This window comes from Nanorana parkeri, unplaced genomic scaffold (assembly GCF_000935625.1).
Source record: "Nanorana parkeri isolate BGI_ZX_2015 unplaced genomic scaffold, ASM93562v1 scaffold865, whole genome shotgun sequence".
In the NCBI taxonomy this organism is placed as follows: Eukaryota; Metazoa; Chordata; class Amphibia; order Anura; family Dicroglossidae; genus Nanorana; species Nanorana parkeri.
In genome coordinates, this window is record NW_017307133.1 from 721706 (window position 1) to 737817 (window position 16112).

At 38.2% G+C, this 16112-nt stretch overlaps 1 protein-coding gene across 1 annotated transcript in view; it reads right to left on the reverse strand.

The window, feature by feature from the left end:
* PTPRC (protein tyrosine phosphatase, receptor type C) overlaps positions 1-15791 on the reverse strand; it is a 17255-nt gene extending 1464 nt beyond the window's left edge. The window contains exons 1-11 of the mRNA XM_018565604.1: positions 15777-15791; positions 15123-15248; positions 13540-13694; positions 11933-12068; positions 9279-9428; positions 7855-7942; positions 5477-5607; positions 4182-4316; positions 3837-3962; positions 1548-1723; positions 316-451 (exon numbers count right to left, since the gene is read on the reverse strand). Coding sequence (XP_018421106.1) covers positions 316-451; positions 1548-1723; positions 3837-3962; positions 4182-4316; positions 5477-5607; positions 7855-7942; positions 9279-9428; positions 11933-12068; positions 13540-13694; positions 15123-15248; positions 15777-15791 — 1374 coding nt within the window. The remainder of the gene's footprint in view (positions 1-315; positions 452-1547; positions 1724-3836; positions 3963-4181; positions 4317-5476; positions 5608-7854; positions 7943-9278; positions 9429-11932; positions 12069-13539; positions 13695-15122; positions 15249-15776) is intronic.
* Positions 15792-16112: the final 321 nt, after the last annotated feature.

The window sequence follows — 16112 nt, forward strand, 5'->3', positions numbered from 1 at the left end:
GTCTATAAAAGTAAAAGCCTTTCTGTTGTTATAGTAGCCTATTTCAGTATATTCTATATACATTTACAGTATAATCTAGTAAATTCCACCCCTTTATTTCTTCCACAACTTACTTTACATGAGTAAGGGGGGAAGGAACAGAATGAACTGAACTGCTAAAATGAAAGTTAGTGTTTTTGCTGTAATGTTCAGTAATGGCTTGCTTTAAAGCTCTGTTACTGCTTAAGAATATTTAAATATTTTAATGTCCATAGACTGGCCACAGTTCTACGAGCCATGCATCACTTGTCGAGCCATAATAGCTAATATACTTACAAAGGAAGATACAATTCCAGAGCGCTGTCTACGTAGATTTTTCACAATCTGGAAGACATCAATGACTCCTTCCACATTGGCACTTTCTAGAAGATACCACAGAGCACTAAAAGTGCCTGTCAGTTGAGATCCATCACTGTGGAATACACCATATGCAAAGGCAAAGACAATTACTACAGAGAAAACAACATTTTCCAAGCATTTATTTAAAAATTATAGATTCCTGAACATTTGGGGCATTGGATGCAGACTCGCCATCCAAAGATGGATTCCTGGAGCTTATTTGTGTATAATTCAGCTGTAGATCCTAAATTCATCTTTGAATTGGTGCCGACACTGTCCTTCCTTCTGGAGGGTGACTGTTTGGTCCCTGTGTGTGTTGTAAAGTAGCCACTACTCCAAGCTCACTCCCGTGATGGACTACAATCTTAATACAAATTAGTAAACTAAACGTGAGATTGTAGTCCATCACGGGACCACGAGGAACGAAAGTAGCCACACTCCAGAAAGAAGGACAGTGTCAGCCTGAATTCAGAAATTATTTGAGGACCTACACCCGAGTGATACACAAATACTTTGCAGTTTTGTTAATAGTTAAAGTGACACTAAACGCTTAAGATTATAAGCTAACCTCAGCAGTGTGATTATGTTCTTTCATAGTCCAGTGATAGATAGTTGACACTGAACGCTTCAATAATGAACAATGGTGTCACCATCATGATAGCAATATGGTAGGATTTTGCTAATCAAAAAAGTGGTTTAAAAAATACAAATATTTTGAATAAAAATGTTTTTTAAGGAGAAGTGCAAGGAGAGTAAAATATACTCTCCCCACTGTTTAGAACTGGTGTGGGACATTGCAGCTGTCACATGCCGGCTCCAAGACCAAGAACCGATTGATCATGTAAGTGATCTTGGTATCTTCTCCTTGCAGAGAGCAGTAACTACCAATTACTGCTTCCCACTGGGATTCCCTCCACTCCCTTCTGTTCTTCCAGCACTCACTGGAGGGACAGAAAAGGAAGGGGACAGACACAACTGGCTCTAGAGAGGCAGAGCCAGCTGTTAGGCAATACTGTTGGTATCTTTCCCAGCTGTGGCATGGCTCTGCACTGTCAGCAGATTGTAGGCATTAGCTGTGAACTGAGAAGGGGCTGGGTTTGGGTCAAACTCATGGTTGTGTCAAACTCAAAACTCATCTCTACTTATTACCATTATCATCAACATTGTACCTGCAATGAACAACGAGAGGTACTGTCTTGTCATGCTTAGTCTGTTCCTCCATTCTCTTGGTTGGAATGTCCTTCTTTATCTTGGTAATCATATCCATTAGCTCATTGATCTTTACAGGAAGAGCTTCCTCCCACTGGTCATAAGAGAACTGAGACACTTTTCTAACCTCTTTCCTCTGAAATTACAGAAGAGTTGCAATGTCTAATTAATGTTACTTGTGGTAAAAATTGAGTTAGGTTACATATTATGGGAAAACAAGTTTAACTTTCACAGCCTAACTACAGGGAGATGGAAAGCCAGACACATGTGTTTATATATGTGATATACATAAGGCATCAGCCAAAATTATGGCAATCAAATTAAAACCTCACAGGCATCTCACAGTACTGACAGGTTTCTGTATATACTTTATTTTTCTCTTTCTGGTTTACAACTTGAAAGTGCTGTATTTGTTTGTTTGTTTTCTATATTTATTTCAAAGCAAAATATTTTTGATAAATGTAAATATCAGTGGTGGCCACTCTGTTGATTCCTGAAAATGAGGCTCAGAATATAAGAATCCGCATCCAAAAACACAGCAGATTCACAGCCACATGTATTCACTGTGTACATGCTTGTAATGTGCAGATAATTCTACAATTGGTTGTCTCCTAAATACCAATGGATGGGAGAAGTTAGTAGAAGTTAGCAGCATCCAGGAACAGATTCCTTTAGATAAGTTCACTATATAAAAATAGTTAACAATTAAAAGAAGCATCCAATGTGACTATATAAACAGTACCCATTCTTCTCTCTCATGCATTCCAGTTAGGCTGTGTGCCATGGGCCCTGGTGGTTGACAATCTGTCTGGAGATATTCCATCCCCTGCATGAAATCACTGTGCCATTTGATCAAATGCCACTGGTCCAGTGAATCTTAGTACTAGCACAGGAGGCAGACCTTTTGATTGGTGGTTACCAGCTCAACTACTACACATCTGTGTGTGCAATTTGAATGGCTCATGCCAGTGACATGAGGCAACCAAGCAAACCACATTAAGGCTGGTCAGTAGCCAGCCCTAGTGAAGCAGAGGTGTTCCATTGAGAAGGTATTATTCATAAGAATATTGTGGGCAAGATCTTTATAAATAGAAAACAATGTTACACAAGTTACATAGTTAATCGGGTTAAAAAAAGATGTATCATGTTCATCCAAATGACCAAGTAATAATCAAAACTTTGCATCCTCAGAACACTAAACCCACTGATTGATTAGGAAGAAGCAAAAAATACCTATAAAGCATCGTCCAATTTGTTGCAATAAGTAAACAAAATTCCTTGAGGGGAATTCATCAAAACTGGAGCAGACAAAATCTGGAGCAGCACCTCTCTTTATTTTTAAACCTTAACTGAGCAAACTGAAGAGAGAAGTTGATTGGTTGTTATGGGCAACTGCTCCAGATTTTGTCTGCTCCAGTTTTGATATGGGCTATAATATACAACACAAAAATGTGGAAGGGATCATTAGAAAACTATGGGATATGTTAAGAAAGGATAGAGATTTGGGTACAGGATTTCCAGAATACCCAAGATCATTTAAAGGAGGGTTCCAACCTTGAGGAACAAGCCTGTTCATAATAGAGAGGATCCTCCAAGAGATAAGAAAATAACCTTTTTTTCAGGAAGTAGTTTATAAACATTCAGGAGATGTTATGCATGTAAGTAGGTTAAAATAAATAATTCAAGAAGAAAAGAATTAGAAATAAGAAAAACATAAAAAAATTATCAGATCAAAGATATTATCTCATGCGATTGCACAGGGCTGGTTTGTTGATAAAGAGGCACTGTGGGAATAAGAGCGGTGGATTGCTTTGACTGGAAATAAACACATGAACGGATAAAGTTTTATATATGGGACACTATAAATTCAGTTGTATGATATAATAACTGCACTAGAATATTTGTGTATTTTTCACAATGTGCAGACTTCACTAGTCTGATTTGATGTGCAGACTTCACTAGTCTGCACATCACACTTTTGATATTGTGATAATCATTTGATATTTGTTTTGGCACTGAACATATTTATATTTGTTTCAAATATTAGATGGTATTTTGGATAACTATTTTAGAGATACACCATTGCATTTTTAGCACAACACTGTACTGTATATATAGACTCATTTGGGGCACAAGGATGGACTGCAAATGACTCTCAGCGCTTGAGTTAGGAACTGCAGTGTATTGAAGTAACAAGAAAAATAAATATAACTACTGAAGAAAGTCTTTACCCACCAGGAATATCTTACCTTAGCATGCCTGATCTCAAAACAGCGTTCAGTATAGCTGCCACATGAGTTTTCACTGGTTAGCTCTACCTGTAGGTCATCATATGTCTTGCTCTTCTCTTTCCAGTAAGGAGCACAGTTTTTTTCCTGGAGAGACACATGTATAAAAGCATAAGAGCCTCCTGAGAATGTTGACAAGCAAAATAATGTATTGACTCTTATTTGTACTTTAATAGTAGATAACAGGGCCAGCCTGATTAGTAAGCAGACACTTAAAATATATACTTCTTCAGAAAAGGATCAATAGTGGTAGTCTGAAAATGTACAAAATAAAAAGGGGGCATAAAATATGTATGCACTACTCACATTGTTCTCCTGGTTAGGTGCAGATAGCATAACAACTGCCTTGACCTTCTTTTGGAAAATCATTTGCCAGAACTCAGATAGTGTGTTTTTGAGAGGTCCTTGGGCAGCAATTATCTCCCGTGTTCCCCAGTATCCCTGCAACAAAACAACACAAGTTACAAATAAGCTGAATGCACTTTTTGAGCACTATCCAAAGAAACTGCCTCTCCCTATTCTAATAATTTCTGCAATATAATATCCTTACCTGAAATGCAGCAACTCAGAAATCTTCACTAAAAACACACCTGGCTCTACACAGCCTAGTTTAAAATTTTTCTAGAAGCTTTGCCTGTTTTTCCTGGTTACCATATAAGTCAATAGAAAACGATTTCACTACCTGTCAAGGGACTTTCCATTGAAGTCTGTGGAGATCAACCTGGACATGCATTAGGGGCTCAGGGCAGGAGTGGGAATATTGTAAAGTGAGTTCCCATTAATTCCTAACAATTCAGTAAAAATGTGCAAGCCCAAATAAGGAGACTAACAGGGTTATTCACAAAAGGGTGAAGAGTTTGGAGAAGGCAGGAGAAGTGAACAATCTAGGCCAAAATAGCTGATTTGGAAAAATTCTCCAATTCAGCTCACTTTCCAGTTCAGCTATGTTGTCCTAGATTGTTCACTTCTCCTGCCTTCTCCAAACTCTTCACCCTTTAGTGAATAACCCTGTAAGTTTTGACAAAATGGGAAATCAACAATGATCTGGAATTGCTTACAGAATTGTTACTATATTCCAAATTGTCTAGCTATTACTTAGGGCCTGTTGGCACTAGCCCATCCACTTTTTTAAAATCTTATGTGGTGTTTACAATGTGTACACTGCATTCAGGTTTCACACAGCAGTACACTGCGATAAAATGCATTATGTTTGTATTTCATTGCAGAACATCACACCAGCCCGCCCATCACACCCTTGTTATGGTGTAAATGGGACACAGAAAACATTTGTATTCTATGTGTCCTTGCGGTGACCTGCATTGATCTGGTGGGTTACAACGCAGGTCACTGCAGCATGCCCTAAGACCCGTTCACAAAGTTGTGAAGGGCGGTGCACTGTGCTACAACTTTTCCATGGTTAACATGTAATAAATTGTTTTACTAAACAGTGCAGTAAATCTAATGGATTTTGATACTGAACAGTGAAATTGATTATAGGACACTAATGAGCCAGAACTCACAAAGTGTTCATATTTGCTTTGTATAAAATTTGCCCTTTTTTGAATCCAGACAATCTTAGCCACAAATGTGAATGCACCTACTATTATATATGAGGCATTGATATATATTGACTCTTCAGAGTCACTGTCATCATCTGAAGACATTTCAGAATCCTCTGTTACTTCCTGTTCAGGCTCTTCATCAATCTTGATCTGAACGCGGTTAAATTCATCTGTATGGATAAGGAGACAGTAACTTACATAGAACATCCTAATAAACACAAAACTATGGTAAACATATTATTGGTATGTTATATAATGTTTATATAACATAAAGACTGTACATGTGAAATAGATAAAAATGCTGTACGGTATATGCGCATAAAATTGCTGGATCACATAAAATTCAGTCGAAACATGACCAGCCGCATAATGTTAATGGTGGTAGTGTGTCAGACTTGTAGCCTTTGTATTCATTTTGCATATTTTATTTTATGTGTTTAAGGCTCTGTTCACACGGGGACTTCTAGTTTCCGGTTTGGGATAGATGACTGACACTGGGCGCAGGATAGATGTGTTCAGTAACAATTATCTATTTCAAACTGCATGTAATCATTCCATGTAGTGCCACTGACAGAGGTGGCAGCTGTCACCCTATTATTTACTTGAATGGGTACAGCTGCCACATCTGAATAGGACACCTGGGATTCCTGCTGCAGGGATTTGTAGATTATTGCCTCGAGTATTACAGAATACCCCATATGAATGCAACCTTAATGTATATGAAATCATTCCCAGCCTTGCATCCATAGCAGTTCCATATTCAATTTTCCCATCGCTTACTATTTTATCTACTGGACTAACGCTTGTGAACCCTTTAGATTACTGCAATGAATACATCCTAAAATGTTACATTATCTTCATCTCAGGCATAGTAATATAAAAGACTTATTTAACAAAAACACATGCAACATTTTTAGTGCTATGTTTAACAGAAATGTAAACGATCATGATAAGTGGACAATGCAACCAAAAGGTGCACTTATATGACAGCTCCCCACCCCCTATTCACAAAATGCCACCTGTAAACAGTAAGAAAACTGAAATTGAAAGTAAAACATAAAAATATGTGCTCTGGCTGGCTCACCTAGATGAGGGTTAAGTCACTGGGTCTACTCTCTGAGAAGGTTCAGAATCCCAAATACCATGAGAATAAGCCCATGCCTAGTGCTGGAGTGTCTTTCTGTGAGGGTTGGGTTTCTAAATTTGTCTAAGATCCTGCCTTTAAGTCCCAGTGACATCAGCAACAGCAACTGCTTTTATTCAGCATTTTGTAATCAGAGGGTGGAAGTTGCCAGATAAGTGGACCTTGTGTTTTAGTACAAGATCTGCTTTAAAGGTTACATACAGTATATAGTTGAAAAGACACATGTGCATCGAGCTCAAAAACCAAAAGGAAGACACCTTGCAATCTAAATCTGCAACTGATCCATTTGCATACTGAATGAGAGCCTGCATGTTTCACTTGTATAAAGGCCCCTTTAAAGTGACCCTGTTACCACAGGGTCACTTTTACAAAATAGGTCACCTGTAAAAGAAGCGTTTATGTACTTAGCGGTCTATTCACTAAGCTGCCGAGGGCAGCCGAGTGAATGACCGATCTGAAGTGAAGTAAGCCTGTATATTGAAAAGCAGTCACAACTCCAATTCCTAACTGCTGCATGTATTCTGCACATCTGCGTGTGTAGAATACTTGTTCTTACTTCAACTGCTGTGTTTCCTCCTGACTATAATATGTCACTCTAAAATGTAGCATATAAACACTTCTTTTATAGATGACCTTTGTTGTAAAAGTGACCCTATTGTGTAAAGATCTCTTTAGGATTATCCCAAGTAGAAGCCTAGAACTCCACCTGGTGGAATGAAATCATAAACACAAAATGTTCATATGCAATATTTTGTATTAATAAAAAAAGAAAACACTTTTTAAAATTGTTAACATGTCACAACATCATACATACATAAATACATTATATACAGAAATGTGCATTTACTTTAACTTCTGTCAGCAGAAGAAAGAATATCACAGCCATTATAAATATTATGTAAAAGCCTCTTTACAGATACTGTATCACTAACATGAATCTCAATCATAAATTCACTGCCAAAATTTACTCCTATGTTCCTGAAATCTGTTTAGCCACCCTGAAGTTATGTGGCAATATACCATAACATAGTGAGAGTATAGCAATGGTTAATGTATGTTCACAGTTTGTATAGTTCAATGAATAATACTGTTCTTTTAACCCATTTGTTTAGTAACTATATGGCAGTGTAAACTGTCTTTCTTCACTCACTATTATGATTTAGGTGATAATCAGATTGCATTTAAGGATTATCTATCATCTAGGAAAAGCGACATACCTCACCTAGATAACATGGGGACCCCAACAAATGTATTGGATTATTGGATTACTTACAAGGAACAATTGAGGAGCGGTTCTTATCTTTGTTATCTTGATGGGTTCCTGTGGTTTGTGGTCTCCAGTTTCTATATGATGGTAATCTCTGAAATATATAAAAATATAAAACATTTATGTGTAATGACCAGGAGTTTGTTGCGGTTTTTTTGACATATGTCGATTCTATAAATAAATGTGTACCCTTTTCTAATATCAAATCAAAACCATAGAGCAAGTTCATGTATAAATCCACTAAAGAAACAGTAAAGAATTGCATTAACCCCTTCATGACTGAGCTTGTTTTTAGTTTCTGTTCGTAAATGACTGACACACTTTTGACATTTTTGCTGTGTGATTCTTCCACGTCAGTAATATACTTTCTTACAAAGTGCACCCACACATATTATATATTGTTTTTTAGAGGACAGATAGGGCTACATATTTATATCACATATGTGTGTCTAACGCCTCACTTAGGACAAATAAAATATTAAAAAAGAGGAAAAAACCTAGGAAACAGGGTTTACTGCACACCTGTAGGATTCTCATAAGCCGCAGTGATCCTAAAAGGGAAGCTGTTCCTGTGGTCCTAGGAACTAACTTACAGGGTTATTCACAAATGGGTGAAGAGTTTGGAGAAGACAGGAGAAGTGAACAATCTAGGCCAAAATAGCTGATTTGGAAAGAAATCTCTAATTCAGGTCACTTTCCAGTTCAGCTACTTTGGCCTAGATTGTTCACTTCTGCCTTCTCCAAACTCTTCACCCTTTTGTGAATAACACTGTTAATATTTACTGGGGTGTTTGCCTAGGTTCTAATTTAATCAGGTCATTAAATATCTAATAGCAGTTAGAAGCATACAACTGTCCTTTTTCTATAATTCAGAAGATGCTTCAATACTCATTTAAATGTCCCTATTCATCCAAGCTACTCAGTTCAACCAGCTGAATATTCTACTTTGATGAGTATTGAAACATCGTCTACATAACAGAATAAGCCTTGTTAAATGTGACCAACTCAAGCTGATTGGTTGCAGTGCAAATCTGCTCCAGATTTTGATAAATTCTCCCCTATGTTTGCTGGGGTGTTCCCCTGCATGATATCCAAGTTAGATGTGTTTTGGATTTGGTTGAAAATACTTGTAAAACAAACTGGTGCACAGAATTGTGAATTTCCACTCTTCTTTGCTATATTATAGTTATTCAGACTTTTGCACAGTTCTACATTTTTTACAGCAAAACTATCTATATAAAAGCTGAAAATTTAAAATAAATACACACTTAAGCTGTTTCCCAACCTGACGTATACATTGCTGACAACTACAAGTATATTGCTAATTTTAAAGAAAGCAAATGTTTTTTTCCTCAAACTTCAGTGGAAGCAATAGAAGTCTGTCAATCTCATCTACATAACAGCATGGACACAGTTGAGGGTCAGCGTACCTGAAATTCACACATTAGCTGAGAGGGTTCAGAAGTAGGATCCTTCATCTTCAAGTTATTGAGTATTAGCGGCAGTTCAGTCATGCTGACTTCTGTTTCCCCAAACTGGTTGTATTCCACCAAAGATTTGTGTATGAACATATACTGGGACTGTTATAAATATACAAATCAAGAAAAAGCATTACAATAAAGACCCATTATTGCACCACATTCACAACTTTATAGACCATGTTTATGTTATAGTGACACTAAACTCAACAATAAAATAAAAGATAAAATATATGATATAATCAATTAATAATGATTGAGCTCACTTTGAAATCATTTACATGTAAATGCTGTAAAAAATTATTTGTTTCTCCTCTGTAATAACTTCCTTTCAGACGGTGGCTACTTTTCTTCTCCATGGTCCTTATGGGCGCTGAAAAGTAGCCACCCCAGTGCTCGCTCACAATGTTATCTACAACTAGACGTAAGGATGCTTTAAGTGCAATCTGCTGACTTCTCCTGTCTCCTCCCTCCAATTTACATTCTGCCCGCTCTGTGGAAGATGCACGTGTCAGCACCAGAGGCTTCTCTCCTGTGCTTTCTCTACATCTCGGTAAGATCAAGAAGTGCGGGCGGGGGTGAGTTGAGGAAGAACGGGGAGTCGGCAGGAGCTTGCCCAACTGTTTTTTTAACGAAATATAGGTAAGATTGCAATCTAAAAATAGAAATTAAAATTGGATTATGTTAAGGGCTATAAGGCCAGAACTGCAAAATCAAAAAAAGTTTGAATTTTGTGTCACTTCAATGCATTTCATTTGGTTTTTCAAACACAATGTACATCAAAATGTTATATTACAACATCACCACTATATACACACATATACAAAGTTCATGGGGGCAAAATGACCTCACTGCTACAACAAACTTCCAGTATCAAAGTTCCAAAGTTCAAGTGAACTGCAAACTGAGGACTCTCTATACCTGGTCTATGTGGCCATGACATAGGGGAGGTGACCCCCTTCTCTGTCTTGGACATCATTCCCCTGCCATTGGCCAGGACCGAGTGACAGGAAAAGCTGGAGCCAGTTGCACCCCAGAATTATCTACACTACACGTTTAATGCATCTTTGTTCATGGGTGCATTATATTATTATTTAATACATGTTTTTACCACCTAACACACCATGTAGTTTTTGCACTGCTCTCTCTTTTTGATGTTTTTTGACAGTGTTGTGTTTGGAAGCCCCCTCCTTCCTCTCTACCACTACCCCCCCCCCCCCCCCCCCGACAAGCTGTACATCAGCTGAAATCAGCTGTACATCAGCTGAAATCAGCTGTACATCGGCTGCCTTCGGTCAGCCGAACATGCTCTGCATTCACATAGGGGCCAAACAGCAGTGAGTGAATATCCGCCGATTGGGGAATATAATGCCGCCGATTGGGGTACCTCCATGGTACTGAGCAGAATAGAAAATAGTGAAAATAGTGAAAAGGTTTTTAAAAAAATGTAAATAAATAGTGAAATTAAAAACTAATAAAGATATTTTAAAAAAGAAAAAAAATTATACTAGAAAAAACAATTGGGTCGAGCTAGCAGTGATAGCTAGCTCTGCCCAGCTGTTTCCTATTGGTCAACACCTGCTAGAGTCTTCTAGCAGGTCCCGACCAATGAACAACAACTGGGTGGACCCGGCTGTGACATCAAGGCCAGCTCCGCCCAGTTGTTTAATGACAGATCAGCATCCCCAGGTCATTTGGGGACGCTGATCTGGCATTACAACTAGGCGGAGCCAGCCGCGAGATCACGGCTGGCTCCGCCAAGCTGTCATTTGTGGGGCGAACGACCAGCCAGTCGCCCCACTTCGGCTGTCACTTCGGCTCAGTCGAGCCGAAGCATATGCCTCAGCTGCTTTCGGGTGCTATAGTGAATAGCCCATATAGCAACCCTTCGGTTCGACTGAACTGAAGGGCTGAGGTGGCCGAAGAGAGCCAAAGGATCAGCTGAAGCTACGGCTGGAACCTTCGGTCCTTCATGAATAACCCCCATAGTTTTAGGCTACCACCGTATTTGTCTAGTCTAAGAACTACCTCTGCTACTGTTTTGATCTTCTTGATTTAATAATTTATATAATTATTTTGTAAAGTGAGAGCTATTTGACTCTTCTATTAGTGATATCAATATTGTGATCTAACTCTATTTACTCTAATTCCTCTCTTTTTTTTGTGCACCACTATACATTGCCTTCTTCTATGTGTCCTTGTACTTGTTTGCAGCTATAATGCAGGAATGAGATCTGGGGTGAAAAGGTGATTTGGAAGAGTGTTCCCTTGTCCTTGAATGTGTGTACACTAATTGCTTTTATGCATAATGCCTGGATTTTCACAGGTTTGAAATGACTATATTAGGGGCTCTTCATTTTTTCACACAAATAACATGTGTTTTTAAATGATTATTTATTACTGAAAAAATGAATGCATTTTGTGAATAACATATTAAAAGTACACAATATTACATTCTAATTAAAAGTGTATATAGAAGATACATTTACATTTTTCTGTCCTTTGAATCATAATAATCACATCATAATGAACTTGTACATCATGAAATGGAGTAGAGCAAAGTTTGGTATGGTTAGCAGATATTCAGCCTATTTTTCCATACCCACCTCTACTTGGACCATAAGACAGCGCTGGCGCCTCAGCTGTACCACATAACCATAAACATCCACTCTGCCCTCTGCCTCCAGACCTTCCAGCATGGCATCAATGCTTATATAGGTTCCTGTGCGTCCAACTCCAGCACTATAAAAGCAATCAGCAGAAAATATGCTAGTTTACAACACTCTGTTAACAGGAGCATCAGACCTACAACAAGTTATCCTTTGTTTTTAGTCTGATATAGTGGAAAATGATAGATATCAATAATAAAAAAAATTTGCAGAGTAGGGGGATTTTTTTATTATAAATTTTATTCTAAACATGTGTTAAAGATTTTTACATTTTTTACAGAACAACTACAATGTTCGTTAAAAAAACCCAGTCCCCCATGCTAACATACTAATTTAACTAAGAACTTCTCCCACCCCAGTGCATGCTTCACTACTACTAGCTCTCCATGGTGGCAGTGTCCTCCCACAACATTTAAATCCTCAGTGCAAATGTTTCCTTGAGCGTTGGCTGCGCTCTTGTAGTAATTCATCAAAATATGAATTGAGATTCCCTCCTATACAAGAGATGCTAGGAGGAGGGTTTCTATTAAAGTATACAGGGATTTACTGTTCATGTGCTGTGGGTGCTGGAGGAGATTTTCTGCACCTAGGATTTAAACATTGCAACAGACCGTCTGTGCCATGGAGAGGTAAGAATGCACTGGGATTGGGGGATTCTGAATTACATTAAATTGGGGGGCTAGGGAGGAGGCTGGGGGATTTACTGCAAAAAGCATACTGATATTTTAAAAAGCAGGGTGCACCCCTGACAATCATGTCACAGAGCATTATGGGTTTTCCATAGAAAGTGTTAAAGCAGAAGCTGTTTGCCCTCTGATGCTGTCTCTGACTAAAACCCCAGATGGGCTAATTTGAACAGAGCAGACAAGGAGAAGAAGAGAAGGGGAGGAAATGCTTATATGACTCATTTCATTGTTTTTGTAAATTTGACCTTGAAATAGTCAGCTCTGTAAAAAGGTTTTTTAAACAATTTAGGTAAGGAAAACCTAGAAAACACATTAAATGATGCTGATAGTGTCACCTACTGGCTGGCTATATAAAGTCAAACTATTCATATGCAGTGTTTCATATCTGACTTACTAACAGGGTTATTCACAAAAGGATGAAGAGTTTGGAGAAGGCAGAAGAAGTGAACAATCTAGGCCAAAGTAGCTGATTTGGAAAAATTCTCCAATTCGGCTCATTTTCCAGTTCAGCTATGTTGTCCTAGATTGTTCTCTTCTCCTGACTTCTCCAAACTCTTCACCCTTTTGTGAATAACCCTGTTAAAATATATTTTTACAATTTGTATTTTTCAGTTCTGGCCATAATACAATAGAAAGAAACTACCTATAAAACAACTATACATTTCTTTTAACACACCAGAGAGTAATCATTATGAAAAGTATAACTAATGTAGAAGATAATTTATAAAGTTGGTATTGGTTGTACATACACAGTAAGTTCAACACCTCAGAATGTAGGTCTAATTTTATATAATGAAGCACATTTATTACTGTTATGTTAAAATGCAATTCTGTTTTAGGGTATGAAATGAAAAATACCTGCAATGAACAATTATTGGGCCACTAAAAAAATTGCTTAAGGCATTAACCCTCCGACGCAATTTCAGCAGTAAGTTGGGATCATCAGGTACACCGTGATCTGGCCAGACTGTAAATTGGATGTGTGTGATGTCTCGCTCTGTTTTCTCTCGTTTCTGCACCAAGCAACAACAAAAAAAGAGAATGTAAATAATATCTATACCACCTAATATGAAATAAAGCACAAGACTATCAAAGAGAGTTTTTTTGCATGAAATATCCAAATATCCCAAAATTTGGAATCAGTTTTGAGTGGGGAACAAAGATGACTAAAGCTGACATTATAACGTATGCAGTATCTCTCCATAAGCAGTATCACAAACATCACACCTTCATGTTTTAGTGATATTCTAATACTACCTTAATATCAATTCAGATTTGGTTTTGTGTAGAGGACAGGAAAACATGCACTGGTACTTAAAGTGCACTGACTTAAAACCCACAAATAAGTTATTGCACATGTTCCTGTAATATCAAAAAACATACAGACAGTGCCTTTACAAGGGTGACAACGCTCACTCAGTTTAGCTGTAAAGTTGTCACCCATTCATGCACACTCCTGAGTTTAGCTCAAGAAGACATGCTAGCACACAGTGTGCTGCCATATCTTGCCATAGTTATCCAGTTGCTGCAGGATTATTATTAACCTATTACAGGTGTTTATATAGCGATGCCAATTTATGCAGCGCTATATATACTGCACATTCACATCAGTCCCTGCCCTCAAGGAGCTTACTGTCTAAGGTCACTACCTCACATGCATACATGCTAGAGCCAATTTAGACTTTGGAGTCTAAATGTCGCATGTCTTTGGAGTGTGGGGGGAGAACATGTAGATCTTGTCCTGACTGCAATTTGAACTGACAACCCCAGTGACACACTATGCTACCTAGCAGCCCAGACACCCAGCCTATAAAGGTTTACAGGGGTGCACAGCACAAGGAAAAAAAACATGAACACAGTTAAGGAAAACTGTATTTTTAACAAACAATAATGCAATCTTATTTTACTTACATTGCTCTGAAAACAAAGAAATCTTTTGTGAGAGTTAAGCTCTATTTCACCCCCCTTTTTGACCCCTTCTACCAGGGGCTGACTGGCAACTTTTAGTCCAGGGGGCAAGTACAACCTAGAGGCCCATGGTGATCTGTGCTTCCCTTTATTTATATTTATGAAAATAAAATCATACATTAAAACAGAGATGTACAAATCCCAGGAGCGCCGTGTGCTCCTTAGTTTTTAATTTTTCTCTAGTGTAGTCTTGGAGCTCAAAAGTATTGGTACATGTACTCGTACTTGTACCGAGTACTGTACTTGGTATCTGTGCAACTCTAGTTCCAAGCCATACCTGATTGCAATTCATATAAATACTTGACATCTAGTGCATGGGCATTTTATATGAGCATTCACAAAACTGTAAACATTTGAACAAACCTATTATGGTAGAGAAAATGTAACAAACAGAATCTCTGGGGGATTCACTTGGAAATATAACTACATACGTACCACTGACAGATGTTACTAGAACATCCATGGTAACTTACATGACTGACGTGGAGCTTCCGAGTGATGTAATCAGGAAAATATTTGTGACCTGTGATTTTCACCACAATGTCCCCATACTCTTCTGTCTCTCCATCTCCTGATGGCCAGTACTGAGCACATTTGTTCTGCAATTCAACATGTGATTTTTCATTAATGCTCCTTATGTGTACAGGGACAAGGTTTATCTAAAACATATCATAGTGCAGTGTATTTTGTGTGTCTGTTCTAACACAAAAAATGATTGTCTATGTTCACTGAAACGTACTTCGCACAAGAGCCACAGACAGCTTCTGCATATGTACTTTAACTGTATATTTTCATGTTTACCTGGAGTGCAGCTTTAAACTGTCTGATACATCATCCTGCAGTGGATACAACAAACAGGCTGTCCATTATTCCAAAAGCTCATCAGTGATAAACTGGACTGCTACTTCCTTGTGAAACGTTATTGAATATTACATTTTATTGCTGCTGATTAAACACCTGTGAGTGCAACCCTTGCTATCTGCCACTATATTTTTATTTTGGATAGAGGTAGCATTGTGCAAAACACACACAGATCGGCTGAGGAAAACAGCAAGCAAACACAGGGGTATCTGGAAGGGTGTGTTAAGCAGCATGTTTGAAGCCTACTGTACATGCTAGATACTTACAGCAAAAGCAGCCATGGGCATTTGATGAGAGATAAAGATCACAATCCACCATGGGTTTGAATGTGTGAAGTTGAATTTGACCTTCTGAAGAGGGGATCGTTGTGGCTATTAAACTTGTAATGGGATTCCAGGTCTGTTGTTCCCATCACATGTGTGTTGCAGTGGATTAAGAGTACCAATAAGGAAACCTTTTAGAGTGCTTCTTGTTTTTTGGAAACACATATACAGAAATTATCCAAACCATCAAGCCTTCTGAAGCCCAGTAGGATAGGAAGTTTCTGAATGCACTTACTTCGCTTTTGTGGAGCTAGCCTACTGGGTTCCACCATGGACAGT